We start from the raw sequence: 23,376 nt of genomic DNA on the forward strand, positions 1-23,376 counted from the left end.
TGTGTGTGTGTGTGTGTGTGTGTGTGTGTGTGTGTGTGTGTGTGTGTGTGTGTAAAAGGTGTTCTATGTTCTTGAGGAGCACAGCCCTCCACTGGACAAACGCTATGATATTCACAAATAAATATCTAGATACCAATATGAAGAAGGACACTTAAAAGAAATTGAGAATAATTAGAGGGTTAATTATTTAGGGGTAGACTCACAGATCACAATCCTCTGCTTGAACAGGGAATAGCAACCAAATCCCGAGCTAGAAAAGAGGCCAGAAGCGCATTTTACATTGGCATTTATAGTATAAGAGGCCACGCCCAAGTGGGCGGGTAACTTAAAGGCTACTGGCTGTAGGAATTCTTACAGCACCTATACAGGTATAGTTGTGGGGGGGGTGGGCTCACAGAAGAGGGAAAGTATAAGAAAAATTAACTCCGTAGCTTAGCAATTGTTAAAATCTATATAAAGCTAACCTTTATCCAACCCAACTCTTTGGTTGAAGTGGGTGTGGAGACGGAGAGACGTCAGAATCCAGCGGCACACTGTCACTCCCCTGCCCTGCCTCTGCTCCGAGAGTAACGGCTGAGGAAAGTGATGATGTCTCTGGGGAGGCTGTAGAGGACTCAACAATACGGGGTAGACCTACTAGCCACGAAATTGTGCTCTGTTTTCTTCATAGCATCTACGTTATCCACAAACACCATTTTTATTATGATTATCTGATGCTAATTCTTACCTCAGGAACCCTTTTCCATACTGCTATCATAGCAAGCCTAGAACCATGCCTTGTCTTAGAGTGAGTGCTAATAAGTATTTTCTTAAATGACTATCACCATTCCTACAAATACACACTTGAAAAACAATCTTTTTTCTACCATCAAAATGTCTATGAGATGTCTCATCTAAGAGGCACCGCAAAGATCTTTTCCCTCACAGATTTCTTCAGATTGAAGTGTGGGGTCAGAGTACAGGGAGTCTTGGTTTCAGTTTATTCCCCACAGAGTGGGTTCTAGAAACCAGAATCCCCGGGGTCATACCCCTTCAGCATTCCAGCACTCTCTCTGGTGAAGTCTAATGGAGATTGTTGCCAATGAATGTCATTTTCAAAACCCCCAGGAAGAAAATCACAGTGGTGGGGAGCTACTTCCTACATGCAGATTAACTGACCATCATAATTTTTCTCGTGGTCTCTGGAAGGAGAGTCCTGGAGTTTAGAAGTGGATTTTCAAGATAGAATCGCAAAAGTCTATTGTCATTGCACCCACAGAAGTTCTGCTTCTTGCTAGGGCGTGGACTCGTCATCATGTTGTCTGTGGCTTTTGTGCAGTTAAGTCATTCATTCAGAAAGCCACGGGTTGGTTCTAGAAAGATGGGTCACTGTTATTGTGAGTAGAGAGATGTATCCCTCTACCTTCTCCTCTACAGTACCAGGTAACGCAGTGAAGTACTGACCAGTGTAACTACCTAGGAAAATAGGCAAATGGTTAATTTTACCAAATTTAGACAAAAGTTTTTCATTTTGTTTTGTTTCATTTCGTTTTGTTGTGTTTTTTGAAACAGGGTTTCTCTTCTGCCTCTTCAGTGCTGGGATTAAAGACATGTACTACCGCCACCTGGTTTGGACAAGTGTTTTGAAGATGTTATCTTAAGTATTATGGGGGAATTTTTTTCTAATAGACTATTACTAAGACAATATTTCTCACGAACACGCTCCCTACATGCACATAACCTATACAAAGGCTATAGACACTGACGCTTCTAGGATGGAGTTCTTAGGATTTTGCAGAAGTTGGAGAGGAAGGGCAAAGTTGGAGCATTAGAGCAGCTTCACCCAAGTACTCCGTTGTGATCTTTGACTGTCAAGCACTGTCCAATGGATCTGGCTTGTCAGATGAGAGATGTCAACTGTGACATTCTTGCATTCATTCAATAACCATGTATGTGTGTGTTCTGATTTGAGAGTCAACTCTATGCTCTAGGGACACAGAAATGAACTGAGGCATAAGTCTTGCTTCAAGGAGGTTGTGGACTCAAGGGAGGGAAGCCCCTAAGATGAGGAAGACATTGCAACGTGACAGATTCCGAGTCAAGAGTGGATTGTGGACGAAAGGACCTTGGGTACAGATTATGTAACAGCAGATTAAAAAGAGGTCATATTGTAAGAGTCTTCAAATGAAGTTTTATTCGTTAGAGCCTTCATTCTTTCCCTCTTTAAAATAGGTCAAAAAGAATAAGCCTAGCAAAGTGTGGGGATTAGATGGCGCAGATGATACCCAGTGAGTCGTTTTTAAAAAGACAGACAAGGAAAAAGCTGAGCTAGCCCCCCCAGGGCAGTGCATAACTCTGAAACATGGGAGTTTCAATCTTTTTTGTTGAGTTTGTCTTTTTAGTGGGGATATTTGTTAGAGTCGGTCAAAGAAACTCAACTAGAAAATGGCTGGGTTGAAGGAAAAAAAAAAGTTTTTCCTGATTCAGAAATGAGCTATTCCTAGGATGTTACTTTATGACTCTTCATTATAGAAACCAGGCTTGTGCAGATAATTGGGAGTCTGAAAGCATCACCCTAGGGACAATTGTGAGGCCATTGTGTGACCTTCCAGTTCAGCTCGCTTTCCTGAAGGCAGAGTTGCTCCTCGTTTTAATCAAAGGCTTCACACACACCTCGCGCTTCTGTTCTTCATCCCTGATTTTCCCTTCCGGGCTCAGCAAGTAGACTTCTCATCTCCCTCCAAGTCCTGCTTAAATTGGAGGCCAGGAAACCCTGAGAAACAGTGGTGCCTTCTGCCATCTGCTGGCTCCCTCCTGTCACCAGCCCAGAGCTGGCTTAGCAAAGATAAGAAGGGATGGAAGGAGCCACAAGCAGAGGTGTGGGGCAGATAGTGGTCCCTGCTCTAGTCAAAAAGCAGAGATGTACAAAGGGTCATGAAAGCCGTGAGAAGAGGGTCACTGAGGGTGACGGGAGAGGGCCTCTGCTGTCCCAGGAGTTGGTGTAAGGTGACACCATGTCTGATATCTGAGAGAGCAGTGTGACTCTCTGCAGGTTTGTTTCAGGGAAAACACAAATAAGTTTCTTTTAAATTTTACTTTTACAACATTTCTTCATTAGACTGATCCAATAAAGTAATATCCTTTATAGATCCATTTGAAGGAAACAGCAGAAGTTGGTGCTGACTGGGGTGGGGTGTGGGTGAGGAGTTATAAGGAGAAAGAAAGAAACTAGTAGAAATGTTTTACAGCACGTTTCTGTATTCTGTCATTGGTTCAGGCAACCCTTTTATTGTTGTTTTCATTGAGCTATATATTTTTCTCCCCTCCCCTCCCATCCTTTCTTCTCCTTTTATACCCTCTCCCATGGTCTCCATGCTCCCAATTTACTCAGGAGATCTTGTCTTTTTCTACTTCCCATGTAGATTAGATCCATGTATGTCTCTCTTAGGGCCCTCATTGTTGTCTAGGTTCTCTGGGATTGTGAATTGTAGGCGGGTTTTTTTTGTTTGTTTGTTTGATTTATGTCTAAAAGCAACTTATGATGCTGGGTCTGAATTACTGCACTCAATATGATGTTTTCTAGATCCATCCATTTGCCCGCAAATTTAAGATGTTATTATATTTTTTTCTGCTGTGTAGTACTCTATTGTGTAAATGTACCATATTCACCTTATCCATTCTTTGGTTGAGGGGCATTTAGGTTGTTTCCAGGTTCTGGCTATGACAAGCAATGCTGCTGTGAACATAGCTGAGCACATGTCCTTGTGGTATGGTTGAGCATCCTTTTGGTACATGCCCCAAAGTGGTATTGCTGGGTCTTAAGGTAGGTTATTTCCTAATTTTCTGAGACATCGCCATACTGATATCCTAAGGGGCTGTACCAGTTCACAATCCCACCAGCAATCAGTGTTTTTGATCTTGGCCATTCTTACAGGTGTAAGATGGAATCTCAAAGTTGTTTTGATTTGCATTTCTCTGATGGCTAAGGATATTGAACATTTCCTTAAGTGTCTTTCAGTCATTTAGATTCCTCTGTTGAGAGTTCTCTGTTTAGGTCTGTACTCCATTTTTTATTTGATTATTTGTTCTTTTGATGACCAACTTCTTGAGCTCTTTGTATATTTTGGAGATCAGCCATCTGTCCAATGTAGGATTGGTGAAGATCTTTTCCCATTCTGTAGGTTGCTGCTTTGTCTTGTTGACCATGTCCTTTGCTTTACAGAAGCTTTCAATTTCAAGAGGTCCCATTTATTAATTGTTTCTCTCAGTGTCTGTGCTACTGGAGTTATATTTAGGAAGTAGTCTCCTGTGCTTATATCTTCAAGTGTGCTTCCTACTTTCTCTTCTATGAGGCTCATTGTGGTTGCCTTCAAACTCTACTGCAGAGCTACAGTACTGAAAACAACCTGGTATTGGTATAAAAACAGATAGGAGGACCAATGGAACCAAATCAAAGACCCAGATGTCCATCCACACATCTACGAACACCTGATTTTTGATTAAAAAAAAGCAAAAAATATGAAATGGAAACATGAAAGCATATTCAACAAATGGTGCGGGCATAACTAGATATCAACATGTAGAAGAATGAAAATAGATCCATATCTATCACCATGCACAAAACTCAAGTCCAAAAGGATGAAAGACCTCAACAGGCAACCATTTTTTAAGGATCTGTTGTTTACAAAACTCTGACCTAAATGTCGGGGACATAAAAAAACAGATATTTTCTATTTTGAATATGACAATCTATTAGGAAGCAGTTAATTAAATGAAGAATTAAACAGAGGTGCAAGTAGTTCCAAGAAGTAGTCAGCCCAGTGTACCCATGGGTTCTGAGGATGCCCTTTAACATAGATAGAAAACAACTGGGTAAAAGGAACCAATTTTATTTTCTTAACATGCATTAAAGAATAGACTGTATCAACTGTGCTTCTAAAATTTGCATCGCATTCTATAAGTAACCCCCAAATAATTGGAGTTACGCAGGAGGAGGCATGGAGATTATATGTCGCTACTAAGCCATTTCATAAAAGGGATCTGAGCATGCACATCTGTGAGTTTTGGCACAGAATGGGGCAGTGTCCTGTAATTGATCTCTTGGCAATTCTGAGAGCAACTACTATCTAAAGAACCATGAGGAAGTGCACAGTAAGGGTGGGCATCTAAGTCAGTTTGGGACTGCAGTGCCAGAGAGAGCTTCCTGGAAAAGTGATACGAGATGGTTTCAGAAGAAAGCCTTGTACTGGAGACGGCAGTAGGAAAGTGCTTTCAGGGACAGAAACATCACTTCTCCACTCTTCTGCCACCACTTCCTGAGGAGCTGAAATCTCCCACTACAAAAAAAAAAGTTAAAGCATTAGACATTAGACAGTAAGCCATTGGTTAAGTTGAGGGGAACCAGTAGGACCAGGAGAAGCAGGCCCAGCCAGGTAGAGGGGCTGCACACAAGTTAAAAAAATGAGTGAGCAAGACTGCCAGGGTGGGCCTCCTATCCTGGAAGAAAGGTACGCTTAAAACCGCTGCGGTCCACATGTCGGGTATGAATGACCACTTCCACATGGCCTATTCACATAGTCAGAACTTTATGAGTGGCATCCTCCGGATTTGCCTGAGACGTCAACATGACTTCATGAATAATAGATGTCCAAGTATCCGCAACCTTAACTACTCCGAATACAAGCACTACTTAGGATCGCGAATATAGGAACCGAATGTAAGAGAATTGTTCGGAAAAACTGGGGTATAGCTGCTGGATGAGCCAAGAAGTAGGATATGGAAAGGGCGTAACTCGAGAAACTGCAGTAAATAGTGAAACCTTATAAAATCAATATTCAAATCAGTATGAAAAGATGTTCAGATGAAGGCTGGGAAGAAGCTCAGGACCCAGGTTTGGAGCCTCAGAACCTATGTAAAACCTGGGCAAAAAAAAAGGTAGCGACTATCTGTAGACAGCACTCCAGCAGAGGAGGGGTGGAGTGGGGAGAGTCCTGAAGCACACCAGCTGAAACCAAGTCAGTGGGTCCTCAGGTAGGAAAGGGAAGAACAGCTGAGAAAGACCACTAGCATTGACCTCTGCCTTCCACACACATGTGCTGGGAGGTACACCTCCATCCCAACACACACCACCCAGTCACATATCACCCCCGCATACAGCACACACACACACACACACACACACACACACACACACACACACACACACACACTCACACGGATGGAAAAATACTAAAGTACTAGCAAGTACTAGTAGATGCATCTCTTTGGCTTTTGTCTATGTTTTCTAGAGCTTTCTTATACTGCGTATATAATGACTTTTTAATCTAAAGAAGCCTGGTTGCAAAATGTGTGTCCTGATCAAGGCCGAGCCAGAAAATGCCCTAAAATAAATGACGACCCTGTTTGTGTGTTTGTTTTTGGCATTGCAGCTTGGCTTTTCTTCCTGATCGTATTTCTGTCTGTGTGGTATATTCATTTCACTTGGTAGGGCTGCCTTCAGTCTCCTCTCTGGGCCAACACTTCCCCCTTATTCCCTGGATCTGTGGGGTGCATTGTGATGGCTGCTCACTCATTTGGCTGTGCCTGGGTCTGGTGTCTGGGTAGTGATTCACTTTTGTTCCGAAGCTGTCCATCTGTGCTGGATGCTTTGAAACAGTGCCCCAGGGATCTGAAAGACCATGTGTCTTGCTGAGACACTTTCTTTGCAATAGAGACCTCTTCCCTGGCTTCTTCTGAATTCCAGCAAGCTCTCTTTTGAGTTTAGACAATATAATGAAAAAAAGAAAAGAAAACCAAAGAGGAAAGAGTTTCTGTAGGGAGGAATCTAGTTCCGGGTCACCTACCAGATGTGCTTAGTAAGCTTGACAGAGCATCCTCAGGCCCTCACTTTCCTGCTAGTGTTTTGGGGGACTTGGCCTTTACACAGCATGGATGCTGATAGTGGGAATGAATATATATTAGCCCTAATAGAAACCTCATGGGAAATGTTCTAAGAGTTGGTGGGCATACTAGCTGCAAGAGGTTGGTGCCAGTACAGAGAGCAGTGATGTTCACAATAGTCAGTAGTACTGCATGAGCACTGACCACAAGGCCCAAGTTGGAGACTACCTAGCATCCCAAACAATAACACTTTGGTCCGGCCCATACTGGAGCCTCTAGCTGTGTTCTGCGGGTTTATTATTGAAAGACTATGAAGATGTACACCAAATGAGTAGCAATACAATTGCACACGGAATTTAAAAGTTCACGCTACTCTTAGGCTCATCATCAGTGGCTATGCCAGTTTCACCTTTGAAGAACCTGCCCTCTTTGCTGTTAAGAAGAGTTCAGAGGGCTGGAGAGATAGCTAAGTGGTTAAGGCGCCAGCTGCTCTTTCAGAGGACCCAGCACCCACCTGATAGTTCACAGCCATCTGTAACTTCACTCCCAAGGGACCCTGCACTCTCTTCTGGCCTCCAAGGGCACTAGGCATACACGTGGTACAAGACAGAAGAATAGGCCATACATATAAAATAATGTTTTTATTTTAAATAAATGTTTTTCTAAAGAAGATCTCAGGGACAGAATCAGGACATACAGATCGTAGGGGATTTGGGGGGCAGCCAAGGATCCTGCTCCACAAGAAACTGTACAGTTACTCAACAGCTGGTAGAGTTCTCACCCAACCAAGTCTGCAATGTGAATTCATTTTATTTTCACTTGTTACAAAGCCTGAGCCAGGCCGGCTGGCAAGAAAGCAAGGGCAAGGTATTACACACCTGCCTGCAGCCTTGGAACGTTGCCCGTCCCACACCACTGGGCTTCTGAGAAGGGCCATCTGTGGAGTCTTGTAAGCCCTGGTACATAGTGGTACATGTTAGGTCACTGTGGCACCTGCTCGGCCTTTCCCCAGGGATCCTCCTGCGTGGCTTGCTCTCAGAGGTTGCGTGGAGTCTAAAAGCAGCTTTGATCCACCGTCTCTGTGGTGGCATTTCACTCCTGCATTCTGTCATTGCTCCTCCTGCTGCAAGCAAAGCAACAGCTTCAAGGCAACCTGCTGCCTACTTCCTGTTTATTCACAGTGGCACTCGGTGTCCCCTGAGGATCATTCGAGAGTGGTTGTAGACTGACTCTTACAGACCAACTACAACTTTGGGTAGAAAAGAAATGGCATTCCTTTATTCGGCATGCCATTCTGAACTAATGATGGGAGAAGCCTGAGAAGCCCAAGGCTGTGAAACGGAGTGGGAAAATGTGGCTTCTATCTGGCAACCAGAGTGGCTGTCCCTCCTCTGTGGTCTTTCTGTGGCTTCAGTGGCCCATCACCAAAAATGGTTTAAAAATATGAAACGGAAAAGTCTAGATATAAACAATTCGTGAGTTATTGATAAGTTTTGTTACAGTATTTCTTATTTAATAAATTCTTGTGTGTGGTGTGTGTGTGTACGTGTTCAGGTAAACACATACGCACTAAAGCTTGTGAGGGATGGAGGGCCACATTAGATGTCTTCCTTAATAACTTTTCACCGTGCTTTTTGACATAGACTGTATCAGCAAACCTGGGGCTCACTGGTGTGCATAGACTAGCTGGCCAGAGAGTTGTCAGGATCCGTGTCTGATGTGGGATGTCCCCCCCACATCTGTCCTTCTACAGTGTTGGGATTGCAGGTGTGCCTGGTTTTCCACTTAGGTGCTGGGGCTCCAGAATCAGTTCTCCGTGTCTTCACATGAAGAATTTTATCGACAGAGTCATGTCTCCGTTTCTGCCTTACAGTTTTAGTGTGAACCTCTAACCATTACTGATGTACAAACTTCATCACCAATGTATCTGTGTAGAAGAGAACACTATGTGCAGAGCCGGCTGTCTTCTGCTCTTTCAGGCATCTGCTGAGGGTCTTGGGGTGTGTCCCCTCCAGCTGAGTGACTATGGGCCAACCAGTAATCTAGCATGTTTCCGTAAACAAGATATGGATTTTTTTCTTTTGCCTTATTTACCTTCAATGTAAAGGAACTGGATTATATAACTTATATAACTTGCAGGGATATTAGGATTAAATGAAATAATATATCAGAAAGCACCTTGTAAATTTAAGAAATAGAAGCAACAACAACGACAACAAAAACCACACAAAGAGTAGATTAGGATTAGTGAGGGGATTGTGGCAGCTGGGTAAACATAATCGAAGCTGACTCTTGTGGTTGAACTGAATGAAAGACAATCGCAGTGCCATGTCCCATGCCTCTTTCACAATCTCCCTGCCAAGCTTCAACAGGGGAGCATTGAGTGTTTGAGAGAAACTGGGGGAGGTGGTTACTGTCCCTCTGAGGCCAAGGGGAGCTGTGTATGCAGAGGAAACACATCTGGAATGGTAAAAGCATATATGGGAAGGACATGCTACTCCAGGGTGATAGCAGGATGGGGCAGAGACAGGTTCAAAGTCCACAGGGCTCCTGTTTGTGTTCAAGATAGGAGCTTTCCAAATACCACTGGGCCCGAGGGCACCTCCCTGAGTGAGCGCCACTGATCAGAATCTCCCCAGCACTCTTCTGCCAGACTCAATGGTGGTATTCTTCTCCAGAGGCCTGGCTCTGCAGCCTGGGCCAGTAATTTGGTGTTATCAGATTAATTAAGTCATTTATGTGGCTAAATTTACATATGAATATTAAATATCAGGCAAGGCCTCTCTAATCAGACAGCGAGTGTTTTCAGGATAACACTTTGTTCCCAAAACATTCAGAAATATGCAAATTCTGTCTTTAATGAGGCTGATATTTATGTGTGGAGGAAATCTTCCAGCTAGGAAGATTCACTCTCGTGATATCTTCGTCTGGCACCTCGAGCTATGCTAGATGCCCCCTCTGGAGTTGCTCATTAGCAACAAACTTTTTTTTTCTCTCACCTGCTTCTCATTCTGAATTTGTCACAATTGGTCACGCTGCTGAGAGGTCATGAATTTTGCCCTTTGGTCCAAATTTTGGGTTACTATTGATTGACAGTAAACCTGGGTAATGAGCGAAGTTTGTAGAATTCAGCTTCCTCCAGACAAAATGGGAAGGATTGCAACCATCTGTGGTGCTTTGCCGGAAGAGCCTGGCCTGCGGTGCCCGCCGCCTGGAAATTTACTGTGTGTGCAAACTGTCCTCTGCAGTTCTCAAGTGACCAGACTGTCCCTCCTTTCTTTTATAGCTTCGATGTGGAAAATGGCCCTTCCCCAGGTCGGAGCCCACTGGACCCTCAGGCCAGCTCTTCCTCTGGGCTGGTGCTTCACGCCACGTTCCCTGGGCACAGCCAACGCAGAGAGTCCTTCCTCTACCGATCCGACAGCGACTATGACTTGTCACCAAAAGCGATGTCAAGGAACTCATCGCTTCCAAGCGAGCAGTAAGTAAAACTGTTCCTGTTCCTCTCTGGGTTTCAGTCTCGCGAATAACCTCATCCTTAACCCTATTGCAGCAGCGGCAACAACTGTTGCCAACCCAGGGAAAGGAGAGAACACTGAAAGTGACAAAGACATCCATCTTCAGGACTCGCAGAATTCTGACGGGGGTCCTAAGGCATACAAAGAAAACAAACCAAAACCCTCACACACAGCATTCAGTTCACATCTGTTATCTGAAAACTTTTGTTGGGCTTATTTCCTGAGCTGACTCGTTTATGGGATGAAAAACTTAACACGTTTCACAAACCACACTTGGATATGTGGGCGTATGAGGCTTGGGGCCAGAACAAAAATGGCGGTTGGTTGTCTGCATTCTCACTCCGTGGCCTTTGTTCAGGGGCATTTAACTAGGCTGTCATCCAGCCACATGCCTGTGGACCTTCTGTGAGATTTTATCATCATGCCTACTCGCTGCCTGGCTCCTTGGTGAGACACAGAACAGCCAGAGCAAGGCGATATCTTTGTTTTGCTGATACTAATTGCAGATAGCTGTTTTTTATTTAAAGAATGACAACTGGTTCATGTTGCCTGTTTATTAAATTTCTGAACCCAAATAAAATTGGTTGCTGAAACCCATGACTTAAAGGGTTTATGGGCACACACTAATTGGTTTTAACACTGTATGTTATAAAAGTATCGAAAACTCCCTAAAATGTCCAGTCTGGGAAAGTCCACTTCCTTCTCGTTTTCTGTTAAAAAAGGAACCCAAAAAGATTTGCCTTCTCAGAAAAAGGAAATGTTTTATGACTGGCAGCAGGAAAATATCCTGCAGGGTCCCTCTGCCAGCAATCTTAATAGAAGTATTCTAGCCTGGGGACTGGGAAAGCTGGCTCAATTGTTAACAACACTGGCTCTTACAGAGGACTTAGGTTTGGTTCCCTGTGCCCAGACGGTGGCTTAGTTATCTGCAACTCTTGTTCCAGAGGATCCGACACCCTCTTCAGGCCTCTGTGGGCATCAGACATGTGTATGGTACACATATAAACATGCAGGCAATCACTCATATGCATACAAGAAAAGCAAAAGCAAATAAATCTGCCTTTTTTTTAAAGGTAGTCTATGGGCCTAAAATATTCCAGTCATGAGTGGGCCAAAATTCTCATTTCTTATATTTACTGATTCTCCCATATACTGTGCAATGTGGTAAAATGTGGGGACTTAAAAAAAAAAATGAGTGAAACAGTACGAGACACCAGAGATGGGTTCAAACAAGAGCGTGTTCCTCAAGAGTCGGTGTCTTCTCAGGGAGACCACACTAATTGGCAATGATACGAGGGTCACACACAGGCGCACTAAACTCCACAGCACAGGACACAGCCCACATTGAATGTGCATGTGCCGAGGGCCAGGTTCCTTTATATGTGCTACCTGTTAGCCTGACTCCAAGCTGTAGACACTGCCAAACCTACACAGTCTGGATTATATCATGGGGGAACAAAGGAAATGCAGGGAGCTCTAAGTAGGTACAGACCCATTCCCACACCGTTTAGCAAACAGACGGCCAACTTTGGAATATATGTATCCCCTCGATTAGTTCTTATCCCAAACTAATTCCCAAACTCACCCCAAACCTCACAGTGAGTCTCCAGGTCACTCGGCCTCCACAGAACAGGCTGATTTAAACTCCAGGTGAGATTCTCCTGTTTGCTTGTGTGAGATAAATCTATAGAGAGAGTTTAAATTTGAAGATAATTTAAAACTTAGAAGCCAGCTTAGTCTCCAGCAGATGCAATTACAGCTCAGAGGATCTCCGCAGCCAACGTCCTTGCCACCAGTTTTACCTCTTGGTACTTTCACTGACCGGTAAAACCTCCTCCCAAGTTTACCTGTACAGTGTTGCCAACTTCAGTTCTAGAAAAGCAAAAATGTGTGAGAATTATCTAGTGTCATTATTCCTTTTTAGCTTTTTGATTTCTATTAATCTCCCCTCCCACCCTGTATGTGTGCGTGTGTGTGTTGCACGCACTGACGATGTGGATGGAGATGTGGGGGCCAGAGCAGGAAGTCAATAGTTTTCCTTTCCTGCTCCCTGCCCTCTTGCCTGAAAGGTTACAGTTTGGGGCTAGGCTTTCTGGCCAGGGAGTTTTCGTCATCAGCCCATCTCTACCCATCAAAGCTTGAGTTCAAGTCACACTCGGCTACGCCTAGCTTTCAATGTCGGCATGAAGGAGTTAAACCTTTGTCCTCATTGGCAAAGAAAGCATTCTTCTCATTGAGCAAATCCCCCTTTTAAAGATAAAGAGAAGTAGCAAGAGCCCACGATAAAGATAAGTCCTTCCCAGGAAAGTACAGGTGGTAGCAGAACCAACAAGCCCCCTTTATTCCGCATACTGATATCAAGGCACATTAAAATCTCCCTGCTGAATGAGGGCGAAGGGTTTAGTTTTGAAAATATTTAAGCATAACGGTAAAATCTTTTGTGTTTGACGTTTAAGGACATTATACGTCTCCATATGAGAAGCCACAGGGTTTAAATAAAGTCCAGTTTCCTCTGGCAGTTTATTTTGTCAGAGCCACATTGGAAAATCCAGTTTCACACTGGTGCCTACATCTAAACTAAAGTAATGTTCTTTAAAAAAAAAAAAATCAACTTTTTAGTTATCTGTTTTTAAGAATATACATTTTCCTTCATCTAATTCAATTGTAACCTTTATTTTGTCTTTTAAGGTATTTTAAATGTTTTATTAATTTTATTTTATGTATAAGGTTATTTGTCTGGATGGATATCTGTGCTTCATGTGTGCTCAGTGTCAGCAGAGGCCGGAAGAGAACATTAGATTCCCGGGAATGAGCCACCATGTGGTTGGTAGGGATCAAACCAGGGTCCTCTGGAAGAGCAGCCAGTGCTCTTCACCACTGAGCCATCCCTCCAGCCCCACAAAGTAAGGCTCTTTAAAGCCCTTTCTCCTGATTACCACTGTGCAGGAAGAACTGAACTCAACATGGGAACAGTAGCCCCTCCCCATCTCCCCATTTCATTGCTCCTGTCTCTGCAGAAGAGACCTTTCTGATGAAAGCAGTCTTGGAAACTCACGCACCCTGATGCAAAGGCCTCTGGGATGGCTCAGAATGGCCTTTTCTCAGGGGGACCTCCAACCTAGTGTGGATTGGTCAAAATTCAAATTAAGACAAAAGTGAGAAGCTTTGCATGCTTCTGCTCCATTAAATTCTAGCCCTAGGACAATGTCGGCTTTGAAATGTTCCCTATGTGAACGGTCTCAGTAGAATAAATAGAAATTGCTTACAGGTTAGGCGACAGTAGGGGAATAAGTTAAAAATAAAATGGGAAATTTTAAATGGCCTTTAGCAACAGAGAATAGCTTGCAATGAGTCTTTCTGGTAAAACAAAACGAAGTCCTCTCTGGGTCCCTAACAGCAAGCTCAGCTACGCTCCTGGATGTGACAATCTCTTGGTCCCTCCTCAGTTCCTGGGCTGCGGTCATTTTTAAACTAATGCCTTCGCATACAGTGGTACAGGTTTCTCAGTGGGAACCCCAATTACTGAAAATTAGCAGGAGCCATTCTCAAAAAAAAAAAAAGCACAAATAATAGACCATTTAAATTTAAAACCTGCTTGTTGATAGACTACCAGAAAAGTACAGTGTGGTACCTAAGGCTCCCAGCTGCTTCGTTTGCTTGGCTTAGCATGGCTGTTAAGACCTGGGATCTCTCTTACGGTCCAAATCATCTGTAGGTAAAACCATACATTGATGAAGCCTCGCCTGTATGCCACGTTCTAAAGTACTTTGCATATGTTATGAATTTAGTCCCTGTATCCTCGGTGTGGTAGGAACTCCAGCTTTGTCAGTTCAAGTGGAAAGCATGGGACGAGAAGAGAGGCTTGAACCCAAGGAGTCCAGATGGCGAGCCAGTGCAAAGATGCAGGATGCAAACCATACAAGGCCCCAAATAAGGATATTCATCCCTGGTTTTCCTGCCCTTCTAACTATCAATATGCACCATGTTCAATCTTTCTTTTAGTGAATCTTTACTTAGCTGGAAACATTAAGGAAGTTTCTGTGCCTTCAAAAATGTAAGCGATTAATAAGTCAGTTAGCAGCTTTAATACATTCAGAAATAAAGGCAAAACTAGAGAGCCTTGCACAGACTCTGGAAGTCCTGGCCAGGCGGGAGGAGGTCCAGCTAGCTGAGCTGGAGGATGGATAGGAGGACCAGAGGGCATGCACAGGAAAAAGGCGAAGACTGACCAGCTCTTAGCTCTAAGAAGGACTGTGGAGAGCTGAGGCCGGTGAAGCAACAGGTTTCACCCTCGTTGTGCAAGGCCTAGGGACTGTTCTGCCTGCTGCAGCCAGGCAGTGGGAAGCTGCAGGACTTCACATCAGGATGTGTCTGGGTTTGAAATGAGCTCAGGAGAAGGGGTGAGCTGAAGAGTCAGTGAGGAGGCAGCTTAGGCCTCGCCTGTATGTAACATCAAGGAAGGGGACCTACCACAGAGAGGGCTTGGCTGACCAGTAAGAAATATTTGTGGATTAGGACTGACAGATCTTCGTGGGTGATGGTAGAATGAAGCGGGGGGGGGGGGGTTCCCACCTGACCAACATGGTAGATGTAGATGACAGCATCGTTCCCTGTCAACTGGGTACTTCCTTCCAGTACCCCAGCAATGTCCACAAAAGCATTCTGTAACTACTGTGCAGTAGAAAGTCAAGTCCTCTAGACTGTAGTAGGGACAGGCTTATAGGAAGTGTATCTTAAAGAGGTTGTTACCAGCCAGAAGATAGACTGACAACATTTGTTTATATTTATATTTAATAAATAACATTTATTATTTTCAATAATAAAGAACCCATTACTGATGCCTATAGCTAAATAAATAGAATGTTTTTATCTGCCCAGAAAGATACCTCATTTCTTTCAGAACCTCCGTTTGCAGAGAAGAGACCCGGCTTGTCTAACTCTCACCGGTTTAATAAACTATCAGGGAAACAAGACAACGCCGGCCAGGGGCAGGATGTGTGTTCTCAGCAACCACAGTTCTAATCTGTGGAAATCAACTACAGCCCAACAAAAGACAATTCCACATATGGTGAAAAACAACAACCACGAAGTAAATTAATAAAGCCCAGAGTCTAGTGGTGAGAAGCAGCAACTTTGATTTCTACAAAGAAAGCTGTTTTATGGTTAAGATCTGACCTACACTCTTAATTCCAAGACCCAATTACAAGAAGCTGTTCTGAGCTTGGAGGAGTCATGCTTAGACTAAAAGATTGTAATGCTCCGATTCTGTCACTAGAGGGTGCTTGTGTAACGGTTCTGAGTATTTCACCTTTTTTACAGAGAAGGCACACTGCCTTTCTCTAATCTGGAAAATTAAAAATTAAATAAGAATCCATAGTCACATATTTTGATACTGCAATCTCTGCTTATTCTTAATTTGTAAAATAGCATTGTTATGATTTTAAATAGTTCTGCAATCTGGGAAGGTTTTGTTTCATTTTATTGGGTTTCTTCCCTGATTCTTGTTCTAAATCTGTTCACTTCCCTACCAGCTATGATCTGACCTACAACATTAAGTTAGTTGCTCAGATGCTCTTAGGGAGCCAGTGCAGGCAATCCTCCAATCCACTCCTGTTTCTGAATATCCTGATGTCCCAACTTCAAAAGTCCACTGAGCAAGACCTGTTGACATTGGGCCATGGTGGCCTTCCTCTCTGTGATCGTTAGTTTGTATAGTTTTACTCCCTCTCCAGATCATTTTTTTCAACATCAGATCTATGCGTGGTGGTGTTTTGTCTTCCTAAATCGTTTGATTGCCATCAGATATTTAAACTCCAGAAACTCGGGAGACATAGAAGATCTGCTTGACTCCAAATCAATTTCCTGTGCTCCCAATCAGCCTTGGTATGTTTTGAACCAAGTCAGTTTCATCTCAAAAATTGAAACAGACAGCAAGGTCTTTCACCCATCCGGACATTCGCCGTATGAAAACACAGGTAGTTGGGTGCAAACCACCAGGCACCATTTGTAGCAACCGTTTCTGACTCTCCTTTTAGCTCCTATCTGAAAGCCCTGAGCTTCTCCTGTGGCTGCCTTAGCTACCTATACTACTATGCATGAAGCCATGCCCACCCACTTCCTCCCCCTCCCCCGCTGTAACTATCCCTGTTGCCTTGGGGAAGCCTAACTCTGACACACCACCTCCCTGGTCCATAGCGCCACCTAGGTGTGTCTGAGCACCTTGTGTTCAAAATGCACCCCAAAACTTCCATGGGTATTATGACCACTCCCAACTCCTCCGTACATTTCTGGTTTCTGCTCATGACTATCTTCTCAGATGCTCATTTTTTTAAAAAATGAAAATATTCTTTCGTTATGCAAGTATGTGCTGAATTCTGACAGGATCCCCGGCGTCTCTTCGGTTTGTCATTTCCTGCTCCTTTCTTGGCTGTGTCTGCTCTTTGTCATTGACAGGAACCTTCTTGCCGTTCCTCATGGGGCTCTCCCTGCCATGCCGTCCTCAGCACCCCCAGTATTTTGCTTCTTGCAATCCTCTTCCAGTCTGTCTGTCTCACCTCCCACGTCCCTGAGAGCCCTCCTCGGCTTGCCTCTTCCTGTTGAGGGAATTGTCGCTATAGCAGGCTGTGTGCGCCATAGCTCAGGTGCATGGGACCTTCTAACCTTATTCTCTCCATACGCCATAGTGGATGTGCTCTAACAGACACCAGGGAGCTCACTCACTGTTTTCCCATATTAGATCCTCCGCTACTACCGTTTCTGTCCTAGGTATCTCTTCTGCCTTCTTATAGGCTCTGCCCCTAGAAGTTCATCTCAAACACTCCTGACTCAGCCAAGCCCTCCTTACTTCCACTAACCCATAGTTCATTTCTCTTTTGGGTCCCATCCAGTATCCTTTATTTATATTTCTCTTTCTTTGTTTATATGTATTATAACTTCAAAAGTATTTTTGGTCTCCCTTACTATGTTTTGACTCGAGAGCTTGTGGTTTCTGCATAATTTGATTTGTCAACTATGTAGCGAGTATAGAATAGAAACTATCGTGTTTAAAACACAGGCGGAGGGGAGCAGAGAGGCTCAGATCTTCCATTTGCCAGCCGGGTGCTAGTTTGCAGCTGTTGGCGTGTTATCACCCGGAACGTGCCGGCCTCCCGCTGCATTCATTGCCAGTGTTAACTGAGCTAATGTACACAGAGACCCATCGCACGACTTCTCAGCTCGTCTTCATTTTCTTCTCACTGTCCCAAACTGGGCCTCCAAGAAATCTCAGAGAGTGCCTAGCTAAGGACAAGGGTGGAAACCCCCACGTTAGCGAGGCGTCAGAGAAGAGTAGCTACTGATGCATGTGTCTGCAGCTTTGAAACCTGCCTTCACATGGTGCTTGGAACCAGGCAGGTGCTTCCTTATTATGGGGTACCCTCACATGATCGTGGATGAAGCACCATGTTTGGCGTGAAGATGGAGGACAGAAGGGGTAGGCCAGACAGGGAGGGGAGCTTGTTGCCATCAGCTTCCCTGTTGCTGATTCATAGGGTGCCAGCAAATTAACCTAATTTCGTGATGGTGGCCAATGCGGTTTCTCAAACCTTCAGCCGAGCACTTGCTGAAGGCAGTCGTTAGCCGATTACGAAAGCAGATGCCAAAGCCCGGAAAGCGCATTGCTGCAAACCCAGTTTTCACTGGTCCCCGGCAAGGACTGATGAAGCAGGAGACAGAGCGTATTTAGCTCGGTGGGACCAAATGAGTGTCACTGTTACCGCTGTAGTAGGCTCAGTCTGCACATTCCCATTAAAAAATTTTTCCTTGGGTACTTTAAGAGGAAAAAAAAAAGAGTATATTGAAAACAAAAAGTAATGGGATTCCCAGACAGAAATCTGTGTTTAAATGGTATTAAAGCTGCGGTTCAAATGAACAAAAGCCAGGAAATCCAGTGTTACCCTTTATCCAGACTGTTGTACCATTTTTTTCCAATGCACAGTGTGCCTATGGGCAGGCAGCCCTCCCTTTGAGTTTCCTGGCTCTGGCGACTCAAATCCACAAGTCAGTTTGAATTATAGGACTCTGGGCCTGCCGTTTAATGGGACTGTATGCCCCGAGGACACATGCTCTCTTGCCAAAGCTTTTAGATGGAGACACCGCAAAGCCAGCAATCATGAGCTGGGCGCTGTTTTTCTTTGGAGTTCACAGCTCCCGCCGTCCTCCCACGCAGAAGGGTTACTGGAACAGGTGGGTTGCTGACAGTGATGAACTTGTGCGGGACTCGTGTGTCATTATTGAAATTCATCTGCTCTGCCTCTTTTTCTGTGTTCACCAGGCACGGCGACGACCTGATTGTCACCCCGTTTGCCCAGGTATGTACGTATCATGCTCTTCCCCACCCTGTCGCCTGTGTGGTTTTTTTTAAATGCAGTCCTTTGACCCTAACCAGTTTGGAAACCTTGTCCTTGCAGGTTCTTGCCAGCTTGCGAAGTGTAAGAAACAACTTCACTCTGCTGACGAACCTCCACGGAGCTCCTAACAAGTAAGCCGAATTACAGTTCCCTCCAACAGAAGCTCCAAACACTGACGAACACTGAGCACAAACACTGCCTAGAAATCAGCCCTACACGTTAAACTTCCATACACAAGGCATTTGAAAATAGAAAGTTTAAGGGCCATGAGGTTCACTTGTGTTTCAAAGACTAACATAGCCTCAGAGGGTGATAGAGTCCATGATCTTGGGAGGAGTTAGGAGAGGGCCGCAAGCCCACTCACTCAGCCTGTTTTATAGACGGAAAACTTGAGTCCTCAGGAACAAAGTCACTAGCTTATGAATGCACTCACTGTAGGTTAAAGAAACTTTGGATCTAAGTCGGGCAGTGGTGGAGCTCGCCTTTAATCCCAGCACTCAGGAGGCAGAGGCAGGTGGATCTCTGTGAGTTTGAGGGCGGCCTGGTCTACAAGAGCTAGCTCCAGGACAGGCTCCAAAGCTACATAGAGAAACCCTACCTGGAAAAAAAAAGAAAAGAAAAAGGAAGAAACTTTGGCTCTAAGGCTTGACTCTCTAGGTTTTCAGTCGCAGTCAATATCTATATCCAAAGTCTTCATGAAGCTATCCATCTGTCTTTTGCTTGGCTTCCCCCGGAGTCTGATCATGCAGATGATACACAGAGACTGTAAAGGCGAGTTTAAACAATCACTTTCCTCTCACGGTCCTGTCGTTAGCATTTGCGCATCCTTTTGAGAGCAAGTTACCTACTCCTAGAGTATGGGAGCATCACCGTCTCTCACCAATTCCCGCCAGAGTGTGCTTTCTTCCACACTGTTTGTGTGACTGTATCAATCTCTTGCCTGGGTACTGCAGTGGACCACTCTTTACGAGCAAGTATAGATGCTTGTGCTTTGTGTCTGAGATGCCTCGCAGTCCAGTAAGGTAACGGGATGGAAAGTCAGTTGTACTGTATTTAGAGCAAGTAAGAGGGGCACATACCTAATCTAAAATTCCGACTCTTTGAGCCCTGATATGATGCTAAGAATGAAAAGATCCACAGCTGACCTCGGGTGACAGGTTGTATCTAGCTTAATTAGAACCTACTGTGTATGATTACCGTCAAGTCATTTGTGGGAAGCGCGCATGAAACACACCAGCTTTCTGTTCAGCCTTGATTCTCATCCCCGAGATTTCTCACCATGTAAATGAAGATATCCCAGAATCAGAAACATAAACAGAAAGCAAATCGCAAATCTTCAACACTCAGACACGCAGACAATACACAGAACCCAAAGAACGTGGTTTGGAGATTTTTCTTCCTGTTTATTCATTTATTAATCCATTCCACCAGTGTTTATTTCATACACACTAGTCAGCCATTCCTGCACGTCCGTAATTACACAAATACGTCCTGGCCATTCATTTTACGCTGAGCACTGATGACCTCATAGTGGTCCACACAGACAAGGTCCCTGCCCTTTCACAGCTTACGTTCTACCAGGAAGTGGGGGGTGATTAATCAGTGAGCAGTCAGATCATGTCTCCAGCCACCCAGGCTTACGTTCAACAACCGAGGTCTGGCAGTTTTCTGTCTGCCCCTCTCCACCTCGATCACGGACTCTCTCTGCCTGAGCTGTCTCCTCCCTGCCAGTGTCTGCGTGGCCAAACTCTGACATCTTTTATGATGAGTGGTCTCCATCTGACCTGACAGCATGCTCATAACCTGTCACACCGTCTTTATGGGGTTTTGTCCATCACCAGACTGTGGTAGAATGTCTGGCACATATTTTATGTCTCCTCATGAATATCTCATGTGAATGTGTGTGAATGTGTGTTTCTGAATAGAGAACTATTACGAGATAGATCGCTAATGATTTAGAAAATTCCTGCCAAGTTTAGAAATTTCCTTACCCTTGCATACTGTTCTTCGTATAATTGGTTTCTGGAACTATATGTGTTGACATTGCATAGTTCTACTGCTTGGAAATCATATGCACGGGCAAGGTAGTTATCTTCTTTGGGTTTCAGTTTCCTAAACTTTAAAATAAGATTATTATGAGGATTAAATGAATTAATATTCATAAAGCACTCAAAGTGACATATGGTATGGTAACTGTGAACTATTATAACTGAAAACTAGTCTTATTGGACCTAGGGGAATTTTTATATCTACTATCTCAGCAATGCTCTCCACAAGCAATAGTTGTGACAGAGATAATTACTTCCATTTTATGGATAAGGAATCAAGGCTGGGTGAGATTAAATGGCCTGAATGTGACCACCTGCACAGCTTCTAGTGAGCATCTGTTGTCCTTGAACCTAATATCCCAACTCTCACTGCTGTGATCATCTTATTCAGGATACCAGTAAGTCCTCCAGGTGCAGAAAGAAACCCTGGATGGCTTGAGCAGTTATGTAGGAACAGCTTCTGAAACAGGATGATCAAAGAGGCTAAGAGCAAACATTAACTAAGCCAGTCTCTTTCAAAAGGAAGCACAGAGTCAGAACGTTACAGGTGGAGACAGGAAAAAAGATGAGTAAAGATGCCCGCAACCAAACCAATATGCTACACAGATCCAAGGAGCGGGTACACACAGCGTTCTCAGTGCGGTTTGTTAGCATGAGTGTGGGTAGTTTTGGAGACAGCCTAGTCCTGCTGACGGATACACTGATGACACTTTCTCAAGAACTGGGTCTTCAGATAGCCCTGGATGTTACAGATCACACACAGTTCCCGGGAGCAAGTATCGTGAGACCCTCAATGTCATAGACAGAATGGTCCTAGAGCCATTATCATTCTCAGACTGAGGACCACCTCTCCAATAGTGACCCACTGTGTCAGTTCGTCCGAGACAATGTGGGAGTGTGTCTCCAGGAGTTAGTCATCTGCATTCGCTGACCCCGAAGACCCACATCTGTAATTTATAGAGTTCGTCTTGCTATTTATCTCGAGGCTTTTGATGGTTTAATTTTGAGATAGGTTGTTCTTCTACAACCCTGGCTGACCTGGAATTCACCACCCTACTACGTGCTCAGGCTGGTCTCAAACTCATGGCAATCCTCCTTTCTCGGTGTGAACTCCTATCCACACTTGATCATTTAAAGTATCTCGTTATAATCAACATCAAAGGACCAAAATATAAGGAAAGGCAGGTCCTCGAGAACTTTCCCCATGGGATCTGAGGGCACCTCTGTGTCTGATTTAAGCCACCAATGGAGTAGCGTGGCCGCAGGAGGCTGGAGAGCTGTGGGTCCATTGATCTGCTCCACTCTATTGCTAGGTAGTCAGTACCCACCAACAAAGAGCAGGAAGTGAAGAGAAGATTGTCTACCAGGGATGCACATGGCCTAACAAGAGCATCCCCCATCCCACCCACATGCCTTAGCTTACGCTAACAATTGAAGCTGTAAGATCCATGGAATTTAGAAGCTGCTTTCTGGGATATTTAACGTGGGTTCCAGGGTGCCACTCCCTGTCTTGAATGTAGCATTTAAGCAGTAATTATGTCCTTGGAGTGGTTTTCATGAGACATCTGGCTAGTGTGGTTTATTATGTGAAAAGGAACTCCCACATAGAACTATACTTCTCCTAAGTTACGGTTTCTTTTATCTTTTGGCTCTTTGCTCTGTATAAAGCAGCCCATTGTCTGCCTGAGCTCTGCCACCCAAAGGGTGAAAATCTTAAAGTTTCTGCTGAGGAGGTTTCCTTGCACCTTAATGAAACGAGGGATCAGACCTGTGTTTCTTGGCTGCAAATTAAACCCTACACTTCCGTTGTCCCAGGAGTTAATTTTGAAGGCTGCAGCTTTCCATTTGGGGTTGTGTAATTCAGAAACATTTCCCTGAAGCCCTTGATGGCTTCCCAAAGACCAGCCGTGTCACTGAGTGTCCTCACCACTCAGTAGCCGAGATGGCCGCTTCCATCTTCCGTCAGCAATCAGGGACACGCGTGACGATCAGAGAATTGCGTCATCTTTGCGTTCACAGTTCTTCAAAGGCAGAGTTGGATCACAATGTACGCATTCTCTGAAAAAAATATAATAACCATCTTCTTTAGTGTATATCTGGAATGTCTTTCAGAGCTTTATATATTTTGGCATGGGACTTAAATTAGCTGAGAATCATAAAATCTTGAACACTCAGATATGGAAAATACCTAGGCAAATTTCCTCCGAGTAAGTGAGGAAATGTATGGGAGCCCCTCACACAGGACCTCACACACTGTAAATCATCAGAAATAGAAGTTACTGCCTGCTCTCCTCAAGTAAGAAAGAAACTGAGGTCGGGTGAGTTGCCAGGGCCGACATATGTGGAAGGTGCCAGAGTCAGGACTGGGATTAAGATTCCTGGCTTCTATTGCGGCTCAGTTCTCTCTCTCCACCACACAATTGAGGCTGAAAAGCATTAACTGCTGTGGCCACACCACCTTCCCCACGCCTAGCAACATCTTCAGCAGCCAGGTAAGGAACTTCCTCCCGTTCTTTTCTGAGTTAGAGACAGCGGGAAACCAGGCAGCACGTAGCCTTTGTTTCC

The 23,376-nt window shown here is 44.4% G+C and overlaps 1 protein-coding gene across 3 annotated transcripts in view; it reads left to right on the plus strand.

Moving 5' to 3' along the window:
• Pde4b (phosphodiesterase 4B) overlaps positions 1–23,376 on the plus strand; it is a 527,196-nt gene that overhangs the window by 397,514 nt on the left and 106,306 nt on the right. For all 3 annotated transcript variants that reach the window (XM_026781920.1, XM_013348517.2, XM_026781921.1), the window contains 3 exons: positions 10,145–10,339; positions 18,688–18,724; positions 18,824–18,894. In XM_026781920.1, the coding sequence (XP_026637721.1) occupies positions 10,145–10,339; positions 18,688–18,724; positions 18,824–18,894 (303 nt within the window). The remainder of the gene's footprint in view (positions 1–10,144; positions 10,340–18,687; positions 18,725–18,823; positions 18,895–23,376) is intronic.

The sequence above is a fragment of the Microtus ochrogaster genome, chromosome 10, assembly GCF_000317375.1.
Source record: "Microtus ochrogaster isolate Prairie Vole_2 chromosome 10, MicOch1.0, whole genome shotgun sequence".
Classification (NCBI taxonomy): domain Eukaryota; kingdom Metazoa; phylum Chordata; class Mammalia; order Rodentia; family Cricetidae; genus Microtus; species Microtus ochrogaster.